At 37.8% G+C, this 21765-nt stretch overlaps 1 protein-coding gene across 1 annotated transcript in view; it reads left to right on the forward strand.

The window, feature by feature from the left end:
• Positions 1–2620: 2620 nt before the first annotated feature.
• LOC149052247 (uncharacterized) overlaps positions 2621–21765 on the forward strand; it is a 21112-nt gene continuing 1967 nt past the window's right edge. The window contains exons 1-12 of the mRNA XM_089180532.1: positions 2621–7189; positions 7719–7809; positions 8231–8235; positions 8900–8965; positions 9406–9468; positions 9601–10257; positions 11292–11360; positions 13558–14445; positions 18232–19443; positions 19637–19732; positions 20508–20764; positions 21396–21663. Of these exons, the coding sequence (XP_089036658.1) occupies positions 6034–7189; positions 7719–7809; positions 8231–8235; positions 8900–8965; positions 9406–9468; positions 9601–10257; positions 11292–11360; positions 13558–14445; positions 18232–19443; positions 19637–19732; positions 20508–20764; positions 21396–21663 (4828 nt within the window). The 5' untranslated portion in view covers positions 2621–6033. The remainder of the gene's footprint in view (positions 7190–7718; positions 7810–8230; positions 8236–8899; positions 8966–9405; positions 9469–9600; positions 10258–11291; positions 11361–13557; positions 14446–18231; positions 19444–19636; positions 19733–20507; positions 20765–21395; positions 21664–21765) is intronic.

Here is a 21765-nt window from a genome sequence, read left to right on the forward strand (position 1 = left end):
CTTCCGCTCTCAATTCCGGAAATAAAAATTGGTCACGCAACCGTTAAGCGGTTTTCTTGCATGCACTTCCGTAAATACATGTTCGGCGAATCCAATTTGCCGAGAACGCCCAGCTCCGTCCGCAAGGAAAATGAAAGTTTTTATTATAGTATGAAAATGTGGAAGTCTTAATGTGCTGGTAAGGAAGGTCAAATGAGCCACTAATTTCATGATAAAAAACTTTGATTCTTTCCCGAAATTGTCACGGATTTAAGACATGTTTTCGATTTGTCAGTTATTAAAAGACGGCTCGTTAAATTGTTTGCCTTGGTTTGCTTATTAGTTCGAAACTGATTTTGGAAGAAAGACGAACGAAAATCACTTTTAAATATGATCTCTAATCTCGAATTCAAAGATAAGGTCGGGAAATCTTCCCACCAAAACATCTTGAGTCCGGTCTTCACGCTAGCGTGTGAAAGAACATGACAGCTGCGTCATATTGACAAATTATTCTGTAGTTTCATTGAAATTTGTATCAAACGAATGGAAAGCAGAAATGCAATCTATGTCTTTGATTTTAAAACATGTTTTTTAAGTTTTTACGTTAATCTCGCTTTTGATTGAAGGCTATTTTTGAAACAATTGTATTTCTGCGTTACGTCATAAATTGGAAGGTCGGTTAAAACAGGACATTTTATCCAACTTTAAAATTAAATTTCTTCGCATTAAATCATTTCTCCAAAAAATCCTTTGGACATGTTAAGGAACGATTACTCGCGATCGGTTTTCGAGATTTTTCGACGCATATCATTTAGTAACACATACTTAAATTAAAGGTGTATTTTTTAGTATGTTCTCATCTTAATAAAAGAGGGTTCGCGGGATGTAATTATATTTTCAATTCTTTTTTACACATGTTTTGGCATCATTCTTCAAGACATTTCTTTAGAGAGTGTTATTTCGTTACATAAGCCTTTTTCGCCCTTAATTAATTGTGAGCTCAAAATGTGGCAAATTCTCAGGATTCGGTTATTATCGATTTTCTCGAAAACTATTTGATATTTAGCCAAACAAACTATGCAGCGGTTTCTTTTACATTAAGGTCTACCTAACCTGAGAATATGGACCAAATTGAATTTTGACTGCCACGAAATGTTTGACCGATTGTAACATTTGCTCTTAAATTGCAATAGCGCTTGTGAATTCTACATGCTGCTAAGTTAAGGGCTAAGGACCGGAAATTTCGTGATCTCGTCTGATAAGGTCAAGGATAAATAAACTTAGTAATTACATACGGTATACACAGTATACAGTATACACGTGAAGCAACTGATGGTGCACAAGTCGCCTCAAAAGGCACACGCATAACCGTCAACAGTGGAGGATCATAAACGTGATATTTTCAATGGAAATCAAAGTCCAGTGTTTACGTGGCAGTTTCGCTTTCGCATGACGACAAGAATGAAGAAACGCCACGGCCCAGCGCAAAAATTTTGACAAACAAAAAGTCAGTCGAAAAAGCTATTAAAATAATTTGAACGATCGAGTAAAAGCCCCATTCACTAGTAGTGTTTACCATTACAACCACCTCCCACCCCTCCCTGCGTAGTAGTACTCCGTCTCTTACCCCTCGCTGAGTAATAACACTCTAACCCTACCCCTTCCTCGGTACTAATAGACTGCATCCCACACTTCCCTGAGTACTAATGGTGTGCTTCCCCCCCCCCCCCCCCTTATGAAATGGTCCAAAAAAAAAAAATGGTCCAAAAAAAATAGTCCAGTCCATATTTTACCCTAGGCTCATTTAACCGCATCGTACCCATAGTACCGTACCCATTTAACCTCCAAAGAACGTTGTCAGGCATACTCTCTAATCCGCCGGTAAATTAATCATGTGACTAAATTGATATAGAATTACACACCCGCCCACAGCGATAATTTTCTCTCACGATCTAAGGGTTATCTTTGAGTGAGCTGACATCCTAGCTAGGGAGCGTTTGCATCAATCATGAGAGAATTCCATATTTCTTCAGCTCGTAATCATGTCTTCAAATGAGTGGTTCACCGGCGAAGTTGTGGTCATTCCTTTCAGAGGCTTCCAGCAGTGGAAACCAGTGGCAATAATTAACAACAGTTTACGCGTGCTTCAGTAACCAAAGGTATTCGATTGAGGAATTACAATTCTTGTACGTCTCAAGATCTGTTCGATGCCACTTTCAGATATAAGATCCTCTTGATATCTTCAAATGTGTATATGTGGGTTGTCTTTAAGCTATTTATCGTGAGAAAACATGCAAATTTGAAATATCAGATTCCTAGCGTTCGTGGCGCCATACAAACGTGCTGAGTTGCAACGTTTGCGTCGGCCGGAAACTCGCGTAAAGCTCCTCTTCTTTGTTAACTCAAGGTTACCTCTTCCGAAGAAGTCCAGTAAATTAGAGATGTACCTAATTTTGTCAACTTTCTCAATTAAATATACGTTAAAAGTGTGGCTTGATGTGTGTGTTTTCCCTGGATTTGTATTGTCTGTACCTTCGTTGCATTGCATGTATTTACAAATATGAGGTGTTATAGACGAGATGGTACCAAAAAACGCGGTACCATGAATTGTGTACGTTTTCGGTCCACTTGTCCGAATAACTGACGGATTTTCTATTGCCTGTGGAACACTTCAATTTTAGGGTTGTAGAATTTTGCTCAGTTGAAATGCTTAGTAATTCACGCATGAGAGATGTGTTTCAAATTCGTGCCGGCGAGTCATAGAAAAACTTGAACTACATGTATCTCGCTGTAAATTTTTCCGTTCCCATTTTTCGAACAATTTGGTGAACATCGATCGATGATTTGACAAATATTGAAAACAAAAAGCAAATCCGGTTTCACTTAAAAATTTGCATACGAGCCAGGGCAAGACGTAGTCGTGAGAGGTAAACATGCTGTAACATAACACCATTAAAGTAAGCGAGTAGAACTTGTTAGTCTTTGAATAAATGGCGAGATGAATGAACCAGTTTACGAGAAAAGCACGTCCACCGATGTCAAAAGCTATGAAATGAGCATTCAGGCGTGGGTTTGCATTCAGAACGCGACAACTTGTTACAAACGGGCGCCTTAGCTGATTCTACCAAATTACGAAACACTGAGACAATTTATTTTGATCAAATTCCCAAGCCGTTGCGACGGATGTTTCATTATACGAAGTGAAAAACAGATAAATAGATTGATAAATGAATTCCGTTGGAAAATGACAAATCATTTATATACTCCGATTACAAAGTCAGCATATTGAGATGGTCGGTTCGAACGGCGATTGCAACGAACAAGTTTGCTTGTCGTTGGTGGCCGTTTAGTATTTTAGTGCTACTACATTGTGGCCTATTCTTTAAAACAATAAACAGCCAACAGTAGAAAAACAAAACGATTACCTCTTACATACTAATGAGGCGGATGTTTCTAGGTCGTGCGCGCACGTGCGATTTTTTTGACGCGCACGATTTTTTTTTATTCGTAATTGCATGCGATTTTTGGCGCGTTAAATTCGCGTTTTTCGGTTGACTTTTACGCGAGCGGTACTGTATATGGCGATGTGTCTCCTAATTCAAGAATGCTGTTGTGTCATCGGGTTGGTTAGTATAAAGCAGATTCCCAGTTTCTTGAGAATAATGAGTGATTACACACAAGAGAGGTGGATACTTTAGCAGATAAGAAATTTGCTATAGATCATTGCTTTAAAAGAGGATTTTGATTGTCATCAGTGTTTTCATAAAATATCATGGTATTTCTATCCATGTGAAGACTTTGAGAAGAATGCTCGGTCAGTATTAAACTACAATTTGGACTATGTTTTGGATTTCAAATATATATTGGTATTGTCTTTTGTCGGCTTCAGTAGAATCCTGTGGAAGAATCCTGTTCTCTGCAATTGCTCAACCCTTTAACTGGCAGAAGTGATTAACAAGTCACTTCTTCCAATATTATTCATACATTATCCAGCAAACAGGTAATGAGAATATTTAATCTTACCAGGTAGAAACTGTTATCTTGATCTAACAACAAAATTTTGTAACTAATTGATAAGGAAATGTGCAGTAGCTGCAGGGGAGAATTAATAATCCAATGTTGGGAGTTAAAGGGTTAAATTACAATGTAGGATCTTCAAGGATCATTTCTGCAATTTAAATTTAGTTCATTATGAATCTTGATAATTTTTTTTAATCATATAAAAATAGCTTTCTGTCCATCATCTATGACTTTTATAACATGCCTTTCCAAGAATAGGTGATTTATTTAAACATTCTTTCATGAAATTTTCTCTATCTGTTTAAGATGTATGAACAGGGTGGTGGCCAGGTACTTGCTATTGGTAGTCAATTGTCTGTTTTTGACAAGAAATAATCTATGGTATAGTGTCTACTTCAAGGTACATTTTCAATATCAAATTAAAGTGGTATTGGACACTAAATTTTGTAGTTTTTTTTGTCTCAAATCATTAATGAAATATTTATTGACAGATTTGTTAGAATGACTTAAAATTATCACATTGGATATATGATTCCACACATAATCTGAAGAGAAAAATTGTATTTTGCTCAGTGTCATGGAATTGGTGGAATTTCATGGAATTAGAGGGTGTGTTTTAAAAGCCATTATGGAGAAAAAATGTCTCTAAATTCAAGCCATTTTAATTAATACTACTCAAAATGGTTTGGCACAGACAAAAAGCTGATGGTAATAAAGATTTTCAGTGCAGTCTGCTAAGTAATATTCGATTTTGACAATTCAATCATCCCATACCTTGTCATTTGGAAAGGTTTTGGCAGACAGTGACATACTGTGCAGTAAATGTTCCTTGTCATACAAAGTTTTAGTTTGCAGAGATTCTGATCAAAAGTATTAACCTTCTTGAGATAATACAGTTGCAGTGGCAATTAATTTGCAAAAAGTGGCAATAGGAATCACAAAAATATGACATGGTGTGGGAATTTGATAATAGCAACTTTCAATTTTACATGGTGTGACAAAATTAAATGTGTGGTTATTGGCTGCTTTATGGTTGTGATGCCTTCTGAAAATTGGAAATATGAGGAAAAATTCTAAGAATAAAAATGTTAGTAAAAATAAATGTGTCTTTGTTGCTTGGAAAGTGTAAATAGTTAGCTACTGTAAATCTCTTTTCTGAGTTCCATCCATGGTAAGCTCATAGCACTTTGTTTTTCCTTATGAAATGGTTACTTATGAAATGGGTGTGTCAGGAATGTGATCTGAAGGAAATACAGCAAGAATGGCAAACACCATTAGACCAGGATCTTATCTCTATTTGCTGCAAGATTTGTCCTTGGAAACATAACTTCTCGTTTTGAAAATGGGCCATTTTCCGTTTGCCAAATTTTGCAAGTAGGCAATTTGAACAATGATTTTAAATATTTGAGGCAATGAAAGCTTCCCAGAAAGATCAAGTTAGCCTCCAGTATGCATTAATTGGCCTCAACAACACTCTAAGAGGAAATAGAAAACTTAAATGGACTCAGTAAACTCAGATTTTGTATTGTTTTTTTTTTCCAGGGTAATTTGTGATGTCAATGCTACGAAAGGTAGTTAGAGAAATCTAAATTATTGCAAATACCAAACTTTGATTTTGACAAAAGCATTGAAGTTTTCCTCCTTTTTTTTTACCTAAATTTCTTCAATGAGACTACATGTACCAATTTCAAAGTGGGTTGAAAAGGAAGACCCTTTAAGGATAATTTTTACTTCCAAATTTAATTCCTTGTAACTGTAATGGTTGTTATCAGTGACAGTGACAGTGTAGTCATCTCTAAGGCAACTGAATATTTCCTTGGTTTAAATTTGTCTCATTTTACATGTCTCCGACTTTTTGGCGAAGGATAAAACTTAACTGTAAGTTTCCAAAAGAATTGACATTACATATCAAGTGGACATGTATTATTGGGATTTATTATTGTTTAACAGCATATTGTTAATACCATTCTTGTTTTGTTGTAGGATTTCACAATTCCTGGTGTGGCCTGTGTGTCACAGGAAGACCAGGAAAACATGACACTGAAAGTCACTTTGCTAAGTAGTGAGTGGAAATCATCAACTAATGGGGACTTGTCAACTATCAACCAAGAGCTGGCCATCCAGTTAGCTAAACACCCCAATGTGGATGTGAGTGTCTTGCTTCTAAATTGCAGTGAAGCAGACAGAAGCAGTGCAAAAAGTCACAATGTGGAGCTCATTGAAGCAGATAGAGTTCCTGGTGTTGAGCCAGTTCTTTGCCTGTCATTTCCTCCAGGAGACCATAAAATAGACTGTGTCATTGGTCATGGAGTTCACCTTGGCCGACCAATTGCAATCATCAAGAGAAATCCAAATTACAGTCATTGCAAATGGATTCAAGTTGTTTACTCTGTTCCTGAAGAAGATGGAATGTACAGTAACATTTCAATAGGTCAAAAAATGCAAGAAACAGAAATCCAACTCTGTAAAATGGCTGATCAAGTTATCACAATTGGACCCAAGCTGACAGAAACTTACAAGGGTTACCTTCGTCCAGTTAAACAGGAGGAAAAAGTTTTTGACCTTACTCCAAGCATTTTCTCTGAATTTTTGGCAGTAGAGCAAGCCACTGAAGACAAAACAACATTCAGTATTCTTGTAATTGGAACTAGTAACAGCAGTGATGATTTCAATCTCAAGGGGTATGACATAGCTGCTAAAGCAATTGCTGAGTTGAAAGATGAATCCTACAAACTCAAGTTTGTCTGCACAGCTGGAGGAAAAGGAGGTATTGTAGCAGAAAAGTTGCTCCTTGATGGCATCAGTCGTAACCAGCTTATTGTTCGCAGCCTTGATGATGGTACAGAAATGCTGGCAAACTTATTCTGTGAAGTGGATCTAGCAATAATGCCATCCAGAACGGAAGGTTTTGGAGTAACAGCTCTGAAAGCATTATCTGCTAGTCTGCCTGTACTTGTCAGTGGTAATTCAGGACTTGGAAAAGCTCTCAAGAAAGTGCCTTTAGGCTCACAGAGTGTGGTAGACTCTGTAGATCCCAAAGACTGGGCCAAAGAAATCAAGCGTGTCCGTCAGAAAGAGAGAGATGTGCGACTTTCAGAGTCAAGATTCCTACGTGAAAAGTATTTGGAGAAGTACAACTGGGAGGAGCCTTGTAGGAGTCTTGCGATAAAGATGAAGAACCTTGTCTTTGGTAAATTTACATAAATTTAAATGTTTCAGCCTTAACTTGTCTAATAACTGATAAACCAGGTAGTCTGGTAAAAGTTGAATCAGCCTTGAGTCAACTTGAACCCATGATAACCATAAATTCTTTATAGAACTGAATCAAACATATAGTAAAAAATGGTAAACACTCAGGAAAGGTAAACTCAATTGTTATGTAATAATCTTACCCACAAGATTAGGAATAGTGTTGCAGAGTTTTTAATTATGTACTTGGTAAAGTGTATTTGTATGGGAAATACTTTCTGTAGTTATTTTACTCAAGACACAAAGCAGGTACTGTTGAAAGTTGAACAAGCATGGTCAACTTGGTTGGTGTCTTTTTTAGGGTCAGTAATATTTTTTTTATTGGTAACTGAAACATTTAGTGGTACAGTAGCTTTAACTTTAACTTTAACTCCTCCTAGGAGGGTATTCTGAGTTAATTTATGACAATTTTCAGGGAAGCTTTGGCTGGACTGCTCAGATAAATTCTTTTTTCTCTGTTCTGTCTGTAGGTAAAGCTCTACACAGCTCTCTAGACTGTGAAGAAACAGAGAGGAATAAACAAGGAGAGTCCATACCAGGTCAGTCAACTTTACATTGCATGTTAATTAAGGAATATTGAAATTAGACTGCAACTGTCAGGAAAATTATGAGGAACAAATCAGTAAATCAGGTGTGCTGCAGAGAAGTTCTCAGAAGAATACAAAAAGATCTGCTAAAATCAACTTGTCATTGCTGCAACAATAGGATTATCAGCATCTTCCAGTCTAACTCTATGATTAACTTCTGTCTTTCCTTGTATAAGTGCCCATGCTCCATGCTCTAAGAAGTGCCCTCCCCTAGGCCAATATATCAAATAAGAACTCCCCCCTCCACCCAAGCATTGAACAATCACCCTTCTCTCTCACTTTCCTAAATAAAAGGAAAACCTCATTTAATTACTTTATTTAAACTTTTTTAAGCTTCATCTACAGCCAAATCAGTGTACTTCATAGTTCCTTACTAAACATTTTCAACTTATAAGGAAATGTATGGAAATACCTGTAGAACTTTATTATCCCAGCACTTATTAATCAAAGCACTATTTGAGTACACTCCAGAAAGAGACTGAATGTGTAGATAAAGTCTTGAAGCATTGAAGAAGGAAATGAGTCAGTTCTCAAACAAGAAATAATACAATTGGTAATAAAACAGGAGCTTAATTCACTTGCAGTATTCATGTTGGCTTATGGGTCATTTAGCAACTGGATCAAACAATATCAATACCTTTGTGCTTGCCTTACTCTTTCTTCCACAACACTTCTCACTCTTTTGACTTTTTTTAATAAAGCTGAAAGGAGACGAAGTGTTTTCTCACTTCTACTTAGCACCAATAATTATAGTAAATATATTTAACATTTGAGTCTTACCTGTGTTTGGTTCTTTTATTGACTACATAATTTGTATTTTTCGATATTCATGAGATTCAGGTACTGTGATGAAATACTGTTGCAAGCATAAATTACCAAGCCATATCTATAAGTGGCAAACATAAGCACATGCACATTATCTACTCCGAATGAGTGTGCTGCTAGGGATCCAATAACAATATGGGCATTCAGGGTTGTGAGTTTTGTTTGGCTTTGTAACATGTATTTGCTTGGTTTACGTTGGAGTATTAAATTGTCTCTTTAACCTTAACTCATTTTTTCAGGCGCAGCTCCAAATGATTCAACAAAACATGCACAGAGAAATGTAAAAGAAGCTTGGACAGCAGCAGGTATAGTTGTAGAGGGCATATACCACGTACCTATCAGCAATTTATGTATTTCAACCAATATCAAAAATGAAGGGGGAAGGGGATTGGGGAGAACGTCCTGGATTAAACAACAAGAGAGGACTATAGCAGAGGGACTGGGAATCCTCGGGGATATTAGACTTTGTTGCTTTGTTTTAATTCCTTTAATACCCAGAATTGATCAACATGTAATTTCTCATAACATTGTCATTTAAAGCCTCCTCTTGAAAAAAGGGGGCAAGATTGATTTTAAGGACAGTAAGTAACATTGAAATAATGTAGAAGTGAAAGAGCACAACGGACGTTAGGACATCCATTATTTCTACTTTTTTCTTGTCCTCTAAATGGAGGTCTATTCGCAGGTTTCCAAACCAGGTAGCATTCCTTAATGTGATATTTCTCTCCTTTCTCCTCAAAAAAAGCTCCAAACACCTCTTTAAAGAGAAAAAGAACTGATGGGGATGAACAAACAAAGTCTGTTAAAGGTGAGTTAAGTTTACAACGCATGTCAATTATAATTGTCAATAAACTCTAATATAAAGAATAGGACTGGTCAGTGAATACTGCAAATCAGTGATTCAGATGTCATAGAACATGATTGAACTTTCCCTTTACAGTTAAAATTCCAATATGGATTGATTGTGGGACCATCCCAGACCCTCATCTACGACCTGAGACATCAGGGACAGTGGTTATAGCCAGTCAGGATACTCAGGCTGGTAGCGATGGGCTGGTAGTTGCTAAAACGTCAGGAGGAACGCCTCAAGACACACAGGATAGCCAGGCAGGAAGTCATGACTTGTTAGTCACTGGAGTTCAACAGGTTCCACTGGAGGCAGTGGAACCTGTTGCATCGGCTGGTCAACCATTCGCAGGAAGAACAGGAAGCGTTGAAGAAGCAGGTGCTGGAAACGAGGCTGCACCCAACGTACAAGAGGTTTTGAATTTCATCGCACTCAGGCACTTCAAGAAAGTTGACCCTTCTAAACCTGAGGAGTTATATGGCTTTCTACAATATTTAAAAGAAGTGCGCAAAGTTCTGGTTCTGGAATGGAAAGTAGGAAGTTTGATATTGACAGCACTATGTAGTTCATTGGAGATACTGGATTCCCTGTGGTATGACTATTGCACAGGTCACCTGAATGACATGGCACAGAAATATCTTGTGACAGAGGATGTTCTAAAGGAGTTTGACTTGACTGAGCTGAAACTGACAACAACCATTCAGATGGAGGAGTACATTGCTGCACGAAAGTTTTTTCTGCAGGGTTCAGGTGAGCACATACAAAGTGTTTCGGAGAGCTGTCTTTTACCTAATAAATAGGGCATTGTCTTCGTCAATGCTTTAAAACACATTAGCAGAGGTTTGCATGTTATATTTTTTTAATGCCCCCTCAAGCATGTTTACAAATTTGTTTCACCAAACTCAGACAGGTATTATTCAAGAAATTTAATGATCAGATCTTATACTTGTGCTCTCTCTATTTAATCGAGAGATGGGGATTGAGGATGGAGGGGAGCAACACTGAGATGACCTCATGACTTTTTGACATTTTTAGCAAAGTGATCCAACTCCTTTATTTTGGGTTAGCCCAAAGAAGTAAATATATTCTTAAGCCGATAGCTTAACAGAGTTAACAAATTTATTTGAATATCTGGCTTAGAAATGTATGGTTTTCAATTTGCAGAATTGTACTCTATAGATCTCTGTAAACAGGGTAATTTATGTGACCCGAGCACTCAATTTGGTTACCCTTCTCTCATACCGATGGACAGATTCGTACTGGGAGTAACTAAAAAGATCGAAAAATACTTCACAAAGACGGCTCGAATATGTTTGTGTTGGATAAAGCTTACTTACCAAGCACTATTTGGGTAAACTCCAAAAAGAGATTAAGTGTGTAGATAAAGCCTTGTAGCTATGAAAAAGATACAAATTAGTTCTCAAACATAGAACAGTGGTGATCAAAGAAGAGCTACATGTGTTTTCATGTATTCGAATTTGCTTACAGGTCATTCAGCACCAATGGGTCGAACATATAATTTAGTAATACTACAAAATACTCAAAACTAATCAACATGTAATTTCTCATAATATTGTCATTTAAAGCCTCCTCTTGCAAAAAGGGGCAAGATTGATTTTAAGGACAGAAAGTAACATTGAAACAATGTGGAAGTGAGAGAGCACAACGGACGTTGAGACATCCATCATTTCTACTTTTTTCTTGTCTTCCAAAATGGAAGTTTGTTTGTTGGTCTCCACACTAGGTAGCATTCCGTAATGTGACATTTCTCTCCTTCTCCTCAGAAAGAGCTCCAAACACTTCTTTAACGAGTAACACAACTGATGGAAATGAACAAACAAAGTCTGTTCAAGGTGAGTAAATTTTACAAAGCATGTCATTTAATCCTTTAACACCTAAGAGTGACTGGCATCTATTTTCTCCTTATAAGATCACCCTGATTCAAACATTAAGGTCATGAGAATAAGGGAAATGATCAAAAACTAGAGAAGCTCTTGATTGTTGAACAAATTCTCTTTTTCTGAACCTAAAGAAAAATATAGAGAAAGTATAGTGTGTGGAGAATATTCATACTGATGTTAGTGTGTATAGGGTTAATTATAACTGTCAATGAACTCTAATACAAAGAATAAGGCTGGTCGGCAAGTACTAATTTTTAGTGATTCAGATGCCTTAGAGCATGATTGAACTATGAAAGTTCTCCAAAATGCTAAGGCTTTGAAGAAATTTTTTTCCCTTGCAAAACTTTGATATCATGTTGGCAACACTTTAAGTAATTGAAAAAAAACCGAAGCGAGGCTTCGCTTTAGCTGTGTTGTTAACGAGTAGTTGAGACTATTTTTGATTACTAATCGTGATAGCAAACAGAACAACTTGACTAAATACCAAAGTGACGGCTAACGGGCATATTCAATCACAACCAAAACTTGACACAAATGACACAATTAATTTCCACCAACCTTCAACCGCACGTTTAGACAACAATACAGCGAATTACTATCAGTCTTGGTGAAAAGTCTCTTTGTCCGACGCTCATGACAAGACGAAAAAACATCATTTTCCGAGAAATTTATGTTTTAACAAGGCCCACATGGGTAACAGTTCCATAACCGAAATGTTTTATCGGTCTTAATATTTCAACTGTTATTATTGTTATTGTTATCATTATTGTGACAATTCATGCCAGGGAGATACTGGTCTCAATCACAACCTGATAAACTTTAGTCTCCCTCCAAATCAAAGGCTTGACAACTTAGTATACAACTATAAAATGGCCTATAGTGGATTAGTATCAGTCTTGGTGAAAAGTCTCTAACATTATAAATCAATACGGGTGTAACAAACCAATCTCGATTTGTCAATTATGCAATTCAACTGAATAGGAAATTTATGTTTTAACAAGGCCCACATTGATAACAGTTCCATAACTGAAACGTTTTATCGGCCTTAATATTTCAACTGTTATTATTGTTATTTGATAAAACGGTGAAAACGAACGATAAAATCCGACGTTTCGGAGTAGTCATGACTCCATTATCAAGGTAAAAGTTTAAAACATGCAAATAACAGTATTTAAGCGATGTGGCGCGAAAAATTAACATAATAGGTGCGAAGATTATACAAATACTTTCGCACGAATAGAGTCCGATTGCACGTTCAGGTTTGGCTTTAAAGTTCTTATATGAAGCATTTCGTACAATAAGCAGTCAAATTTGTTCCTGCACTTCTTAAGAACTTCGAAGCATTTCAGTAGGTCCTGAGGGATCGTCCCGTGTAAAGTGAACACCAACATCCAGCCCGTATTTGTCAGCCGAAAAATTGATCAAGAACTGAATGTGAAAGAAGCAAAGCCATCGATCGTAAATGAACAGTGTGTTGTTTATAAGTACCAATGTGACCTGTGCGATGCAGGTTATATAGGATACACACGCGGACATTTACACAATCGTATAAAAAGGACATAAACAAAAGTCCTCAGGCATTGCCAAACATTGCAAGAACGTACGCGGGACGATCCCTCAGGACCTACTGAAATGCTTCGAAGTTCTTAAGAAGTGCAGGAACAAATTTGACTGCTTATTGTACGAAATGTTTCATATAAGAACTTTAAAGCCAAACCTGAATGTGCAATCGGACTCTATTCGTGCGAAAGTATTTGTATAATCTTCGCACCTATTATGTTAATTTTTCGCGCCACATCGCTTAAATACTGTAATTCCCATGTTTTAAACTTTTACCTTGATAATAGAGTCATGACTACTCCGAAACGTCGGATTTTATCGTTCGTTTTCACCGTTTCATCTTTTAAGAAATCTCTTTTAATACGAATTATTGGTATTGTTATCATTATTGTGACAAATTTTCTTGTAGCCTAATTTTGTTTGTCCTCTTCAAATGTAGACCTGTAGACATGAACTTGTAGTTTATGTGTTTTTCCTCCCACAATATACACATCGCTCTACTCCTATGTATTGAGCACTGTATTACGAAAGTCAAAATTTTACAGTTTATATATATATATATATATATATATATATATATATGCATAAGGTGCAAAGCTTGGTAAGCAAGCCCAAGTTATCAGAACGTCTCACAGTTGCAAATGGATTCAGGTGCTACACTCTGCACCCGAAGAACAAGGAATACACAAAATCTATCCCAAGGCCATTTCCAAAGGTGAAGATGAGAATACAACTGAAGTGGAGTTGTGTAAGTTGGCAGATGCTGTGGTGGCAGTTGGACCAAAGTTGAGGAAGGCTTACCCTTCCCACCTGCACTCATGCGAGAAGCAACAAGATGTAATTCAACTGACGCCAAGCACGTTCAGTGAGTTTTCCGACGTACATCAAGCTGCAATTGATGCGGACAAGTTTAAGGTTCTAACGTTTGGCTGTGGTAACCCAGAGGATTTCAGCTTGAAGGGCTATGATATTTCTGCTAGAGCAATAGTTGAACTGAAAGACAACTCTTACCATCTGATGTTCGTATGTGCACCTGACGGTAAACAGGATGAGGTTGCATATAATTTACTCAAGAGTGGAATTTGTAAAAACCAGCTGACCGTGAGGAAGTCCGTCCAAAGCAAAGAGAGATTGAAAGAGTTATTCTGTGAAGTTGATCTCTGCATCATGCCCTCCAGAACAGAGGGTTTTGGTTTGACAGCGTTAGAAGCGTTGTCTGCTGGTCTTCCCATTCTTGTCAGTGGAAACTCAGGATTTGGTGAAGCACTGTGCGCTGTACCATCAGGCAAATCATTCGTGGTGGAGTCTGAGGACCCTGGGGAGTGGGCAAAGGCAATTGCTAGTGTCCGACAGAAGGAAAGATCAGATCGCCTTGAAGATATTCGACAAGTGAGAAGTTTATATGAAGAGAAGTATAGCTGGGAGAAGCAATGTGACAGTCTTGTGGAGAAGATGTGGGACATACATGTAGTTCAAGGTAAGAATGTTTTGAATATCCTTCAAAAAGTGTTTCAGGGTGGCTAATCGACTTTCGGTCTCTTATTAACTGTGACGGAGAGCATGAATAACTCATGTAAAAAAGTTGTTAAACATGAATAGTAAAAAATGAAGGATTTCGGATCCAAGTAATTTTATATTTCTACGAATCCATCCAAATCTTTGCCAAAATTCCTGAACCAAAATATTTTAAGGCTAAATCCACCGATCTGCCAACAATCACCAACCGATAAAAACATCTTAAATGGAATATGCGGCAAAGCCTAGCAAGTTATTGCCTTTTCCGCTATGCCATTCACCGTCTAGTTATTTCAAGCAAGAACTGATTGAAGATCATTGGTTTAAAATTTATGTAAGTGTACATATATTTAGCTGGAAAACTTGTTCACTTGACTACAGTTAAATCGCACTTCCATTTTTTCACCCATAATAATTCAATAAAAACATCTAAAAGAAATCAAAACAAATTGGTCAAAAAAATCTTGCGAAAGTGAAACAAAGACTTTGGAAATTTGACAGCAGCTATTGTACTCTCTTTTTGAAAAATCGTCCCTTTATTTTATCGAAAAGAAAAGGCATACATATGTTTCATATAATTGTGTTTTGAAATTGGAACGTTTTTAAAAATATATCTACATATATATGTGTGCGTGCGTGCGTGTGCGTGTGTGTGTGTGTGTGTGTGTGTGTTTATGATATTTATGTATATATATATATATATATATATGTAGAAGTGAAAGAATCAAAGAGGACGCATCGCTTCTCTGTTACTCTGAGTTTCGCGCCTAAGCGCTCGTCAGACAGAACTTCATTCAATGAAGAACATACCTCCTTATATACAGATTAGATAAGTAGCTAATTAATTCACTAGAGTGATGATCTGATCTACGTGTGAAATAAAGATTCTATAGAGCTATTGTTGGTGGCTTGTGAAATTTGTTTAGTAAAACTCATTCTCGTGGCGGCATTTAGAAATGAGTTCTGTTCTTTTGTTTAATAAAGACGGCTTCTTAGCTCTGACTAAATAAAGTTTTTCTGTGAAGCACAAGTGGCACCGCTTGATTTTGTTGCTGTAGGCTGGGGCGGTCGCTAAAATACTCCAGTTAATTGTAAAATTGGTGTTTTTGTCTTTGAGTGGCCAGATATGCTTTGATAGTTCCGTGCTGTTTGAATAGTTTCTGTCCCGAAAAGAAAGTTTGTGTTGCGTGTAACGTTGTTTAAAAGTTCCTTCAGTTAGTCCAATGTAATTCATGTAACGTCGTTTAAAGCTCTGCTACCACAGCATTGAGCACTTCATGCCAAGGTAGACTCTACCCCCACACACACACAGACACACACACACACACACACACACACACACACACACACACACACACACACACACACACACACACACAGATATATATATATATATATATATTTTGTGGGAAGAAAAAGACAAATAAACTACAAGTTCATCCCTAAAGTTCTGTTTCGTGGTTTCCCACTCATCAGGGGATTTAATGAGAATTATCTTTACCATCGCTTACATACAATATAATCTAATTTATGCAGCGCGAAATTTAACGGTTTAGTTCTTGCATAGGAGGGCTTTGTTTCTGTGACGGAAGGAAGACGAGTTCTTTGCGCTCGTTTAGTGTTGATAGTTCGGGTCGGCAGATGATTAGGAATTTTCTTTAAGGCAGAGATGACATCTTTTACTTGAGCTGTTGTACGGCAAGTGTGATGAGAGAATGAGCCAGGAAATAAAGTGTTCGATGTTGTTGTCTTTGAGGGTGATGCGTAGACTGTTATTATTAAAGATGCAACATATTTCTTTCTTGATGTTGTCTGTGTCTCTAGGTGTGGCGTTAGTGATGGCTAGTCCGTCGTCTCGGTAAAATCCTACGTTTATGTTAAGATCCTAGAGTTGGGAGAGCAGAAAGCTTCCCACGAGTTCAGTGTCATGTGTCAGCCCCGTCGTAGCTTCCCATTTTTACGTCGAATGTTGTGCTGCCTTTCTTTTGCCAGGGTTGGTGCTTGTGGATTAAGATGGAGTTTTTTGCGTGGATTATAATGTTTCTTTCGTCGGTGGTGATGTTGTCAGAGTCGGAGGCGAATTCGAGTGCTTTTTTCGGAAACTGTTAAGCCATGATTGTCATTTAATTACCTTTCTGTCACTTTGTTCACAATGTAGAGTTTTATAACGGACATTTGATCTTTGAAATTTGATCTTATTATGCAATCGTTTTTAGTACACGTTTTTTACTTCGAAACTAGCTTTTTTTCAGAACAACCACGGGACAAGTGTGTATCTTTGAGTACAGTGAAATAAACGGGATTTTGACTATGATTACTGAGTGTTGGAAGTTACCACACGGAGGCAATTTTCGACACTTTGTTTAGGAGGTCTTGGCTGATGGATGGATAGAACTCTTCGATGTCGAAACAAATGAAGCTGGAGTGTTGTTTGTTTTCGATAGATTTGAATCAGTTGATTACGGCTGTGGTGTTTTTCCATTGGTTGAAGTTGCGCTTTTTCGCGATTGTGCTGGTGATACGGTCGAGGATCTTTTTGCTGACTTTGCCTCCCGGACCTCGTGGGGTTGTTGAGTCTGCACATCGGACTCACAGAGAACGACTTCAAAACAAGATACAGAAACCACACCTCATCATTCCGCCACGCTAAGGACAGAAACTCCACTGAACTCAGCAAGCACATCTGGACCCTCAAAGACAACAACATTGAACACTATTTCCTGACACATTCTCTCATCATACTCGCCGTACAGCAGCTCAAGTAAAAGGTGTAATCTCTGCCTCAAAGAAAAATTCCTAATCATCTGCCGACCTGAACTATCAACATTAAACAAACGTAATGAGCTCGTGTCTTCCTGCCGCCACAGAAACAAAGCCCTCCTACGCAAGAAATAAACCGTTAAATTTCGCGCTGCATAAATTAGATTATATTGTATGTAAGCGATGGTAAAGATTGTTCTCATTAAATCCCCTGATGAGTGGGCAACCAAGAAACAGACCTGTAGACCATGAACTTGTAGTTTATGTGTTTTTCCTCCCACAATATACACATCGCTCTACTCCTATGTATTGAGCACTGTATTACGAAAGTCAAAATTTTACAGTTTATATATATATATATATATATATATATATATATATATATATATATATATATATATGCACACATACACACACATAGATATGAAGAAACGAATATAGAATCAATCCTCGCAGTTATTACGAATTTTTTTTTCAGGCCTTATTTCAACTACTAGTTCAGTAGGGTTCACAACTGCGAGGATCGATTCAATATTCGTTTCTTCAACCGCAGTGCACACATATGATTTTCACATGTTTACAGCCGTAACAAATTACTTTGTTATCATGCTAGGTAGATACTGGTCTCAATCGCAACCTGATAAACTTTAGTCTCCCTCCAAATCAAAGGCTTGACAACTTAGTATACAACTATACAATGGCCTATTCGACCGCATGTTTAGACAACGATACAGCGGATTAGTATCAGTCTTGGTGAAAAGTCTCTAACATTATGGATCAATACGGGTGTAACAAACCAATCTCGATTTGTCAATTATGCAATTTAACTGAATAAGAAATTTATGTTTTAACAAGGCCTACATTGATAACAGTTCCATAACTGAAACGTTTTATCGGCCTTAATATTTCAACTGTTATTATTGTTATTGTTATCATTATTGTGACAAATTTTCTTGTAGCCTAATTTGTTTGTCCTCTTCAAATGTAGCTGCTAGATCACACGATGAAGCAAGTGAAATTAATCTAATGAAGTCTGCCACATCATTGAAGGTGACTCTCCTGGGCAGTGGGTGGAGTTCGTCAATAGCGGGCTTGTCCACCATCAACAGACAGCTTGCCATTCTGTTGGCCAAACACTCTGAAGTGGACGTTACTCTCCTAGTCCCACAGTTTGCCTGCTCTGAAGAAGAGAAGAGGATGGCATCAAGTCACAATGTTTCCATCCAGGAGGCCAAGAAACTTGCAGGCTTCAGAAATCCTCTTGAATGGTTGAGTTTCCCACCAAGAGACCTTGTCATTGACTTTGTGCTGGGTCATGGTGCAAAGCTTGGTAAGCAAGCCCAAGTTATCAGAACGTCTCACAGTTGCAAATGGATTCAGGTGGTGCACACTGCACCCGAAGAACTAGGAATGTACAAAAACTATCCCGAGGCCATTTCCAAAGGAGAAGATAAGAATTCAACTGAAGTGGAGTTGTGTAAGTTGGCAGATGCTGTGATGGCAGTTGGACCAAAGTTGACGAAGGCTTACTCTTCCTACCTGCGCTCATGCGAGAAGCACCAAGGTATAATTCAACTGACGCCAAGCACGTTCAGTGAGTTTTCCGACGTAGAACAAGCTGCAATTGATACGGTCAAGTTTAAGGTTCTAACGTTTGGCCGTGGTGACCCAGAGAATTTCAGCTTGAAGGGCTATGATATTTCTGCTAAAGCAATAGTTGAACTGAGAGACAACTCTTACCATCTGATGTTCGTAGGTGCACCTGACGGTAAACAGGATGAGGTTGCATATAATTTACTCAAATGTGGAATTGATAAAAAGCAGCTGACCGTGAGAAGGTCCATGCGAAGGATAGAGGAATTGAAAATGTTATTCTGTCAAGCTGATCTCTGCATTATGCCCTCCAGAACAGAGGGTTTTGGTTTGACAGCGTTAGAAGCGTTGTCTGCTGGTCTTCCCATTCTTGTCAGTGGAAACTCAGGATTTGGTGAAGCACTGTGCGCTGTACCATCAGGCAAATCATTCGTGGTGGAGTCTGAGGACCCTGGGGAGTGGGCAAAGGCAATTGCTAGTGTCCGACAGAAGGAAAGATCAGATCGCCTTGAAGATATTCGACAAGTGAGAAGTTTATATGAAGAGAAGTATAGCTGGGAGAAGCAATGTGACCTTCTTGTGGAGAAAATGTGGGACATATTTCACGGTGAGAATGTTTCGAATATTCTTCAAAAAGTGTTTTAGGGGGCTACTCGGCTTTCGGTCTCTTATTAATTGTGACGGAGAGCATGAACATGGACTGATAGAAAAAAGGTGTTAAACATGAATAGTAATCAGTCGTTTTATCCTCATGTTGTTTACTGTGTTATTAAAACAAAAGCTTCTTTCTATCTTTTTAGCTTCTGAAAGACGAGACACAAGTTTCAGCGTTCGGCATGTCGAAGTTATTGGCACGTCAACCGAACAACTAAGAGTTGATTCATTACTGAGTCCAAGTGAGTAAAAGAAGTTAATAACACATGATAATTGAGAGCCTCAAAGAAGTACAGACGGGTTACAAGGAGATCCAGCAATTTTCTTTTGACTTCAGGCCAGTTATGTTTCATAAAAACGTAATAAGGTACTTTTTACCTATGAGACATGTTTTTATTCATACCCCTGCACTCTTCAGTCACAAACGTAAGACGTGTACAAACAAATTTGATTTTCTTTTATTTTCTGATGCAGAAGGACGGCTTAGTGTCATTTATTTTTGTGAGTCATTTCAAGCTTTTATCCCATTTAAAATGGAAACTACCATAAATTATCTGAAACAGGGAGACATGAGGAGTTGTTCTGCTTTCTCTCAAAACAAAACCAAAGTTTAAATACTGTTTCTGTAAAAACCAGTTTATGTTCTATTCACGATACAGTTGTCCTTCGAAACAATATTGAAGTCATCACACATTCATACGGTAGAGGAAATACATCAGTATATTTTTGAAGTCCGTGTTTTTTTTTCAGGATTCTTTTTTCCACTTACACAGATATGTCCGAGTGTAGACCTCGTCGTTAATTGTTCTTCTCTGCTTGTTGTCTCTTAATCATTAGTGTATTCACTCTCGAGCAGAAATCGAACTTAAAAAGTAACTTAATTTACAGCTAGAGCTTCCCCTTTTTCCTTTTTACCCTAAAAGTTTCTCCTACTAGACTGGAAATTGTTAATTTTTAGCAGACGATTGTTTCCCTTTTTACATTCAGTTAGATTAATAAAAACCTTGTCTTTTGTAGGTTCTCTTGACCGAATCATCCAGGAACTTCAGCGGATGCAACTCGATGCAAGAAAAGTCAAAAACAGAATAGATCTATTATTGGGGCTGAGGAATATTGCATCAGACAGAGGCTTCAGAATATCTGACAATCCAGGATTAGGAAATTGCATGTTCGATGCCTTGTCTGAACAACTGGAAATTGTTCAGGGAATCAAAATCCCACATGGTGAATTAAGACAAAGCTTGGTTCAGTACCTCAAGGGAAACCGAAAACTTGTAAGTTGCTGTTTGTATGTCTAACAGAGTATGGCACGTGATGTTATTAAAAGAGTATGATAAACGTATAGAGATAATACAGGCCACTTGGCCAATACTACCAGAACCTATCCAAGTGTTCACAGCGTGAAGTGATTAGGGGTACTGTTACTCTTCCTGTATAGAACGACGGTCTTTTTCCAGGAGCTCTGATACCAGCTTGTACCCCTGGTGGAAAGGGGAACTTGAAAGATTTAACTTTATTATTTAAGAAGCCACACAGTGACGTTGGCTGCATTAAAATTCATATGTAACTTAATGTAGGGTCCGAAGAAGCAGGCCACCACAGTTTTAGTCATTTGGATATTATTTTTTAGTTTTTAAAAAAGTTCGCTTTAAACCTCCATCAGATGACAGAATTCTAGTCATTCTCTTCATGATTGATCTTTCTTGTTGTTTTCCTGCTGTTTGCAAAGCGTTTTGGGATATACACGGCTGTTTTGATAGACATTTCAATGCCAAAATTGTTACTATGCAGTAAATTGCTCATTAAAGGTCGTCTCGCACCATTCTGACAAAATTACTCCCTGACTCTTACTCTACGCGCTCAAGTTTCTATCAACAGTTTTCTATTAACTGATTCATCTTACAGCCGGATGGAACGGATCTGTTTCATTTTGTCCATGGACATCAAACATGGACTGAATACCTTGTACACATGGAACAAGATGGCGCTTCGGGCGATCACGTGATTCTGTGGGCCGCAGCAAGCTACTTTAAAACGTGCATTCGTGTGGTCAGCAGTCTATCCCATAGCAATGATGTAATCATAACGCCACACTGTCCAGTTGACGAAAACAAACCTCTTGTGCTGGGAAATATTCATGAATTGTACTTTGTCAGCCTTCAACCCGTGCAAGGTACAGCTCATTACATTACTCCAATTAAATGTAATTTCTGTTTTATAGTGATGTTTGTTAGTTAGGATCCTCAATCTTCTTTTTAATACCGAGTTGAGAACC

This window comes from Pocillopora damicornis, chromosome 1, assembly GCF_964200805.1.
Source record: "Pocillopora damicornis chromosome 1, jaPocDami1.2, whole genome shotgun sequence".
Classification (NCBI taxonomy): domain Eukaryota; kingdom Metazoa; phylum Cnidaria; class Anthozoa; order Scleractinia; family Pocilloporidae; genus Pocillopora; species Pocillopora damicornis.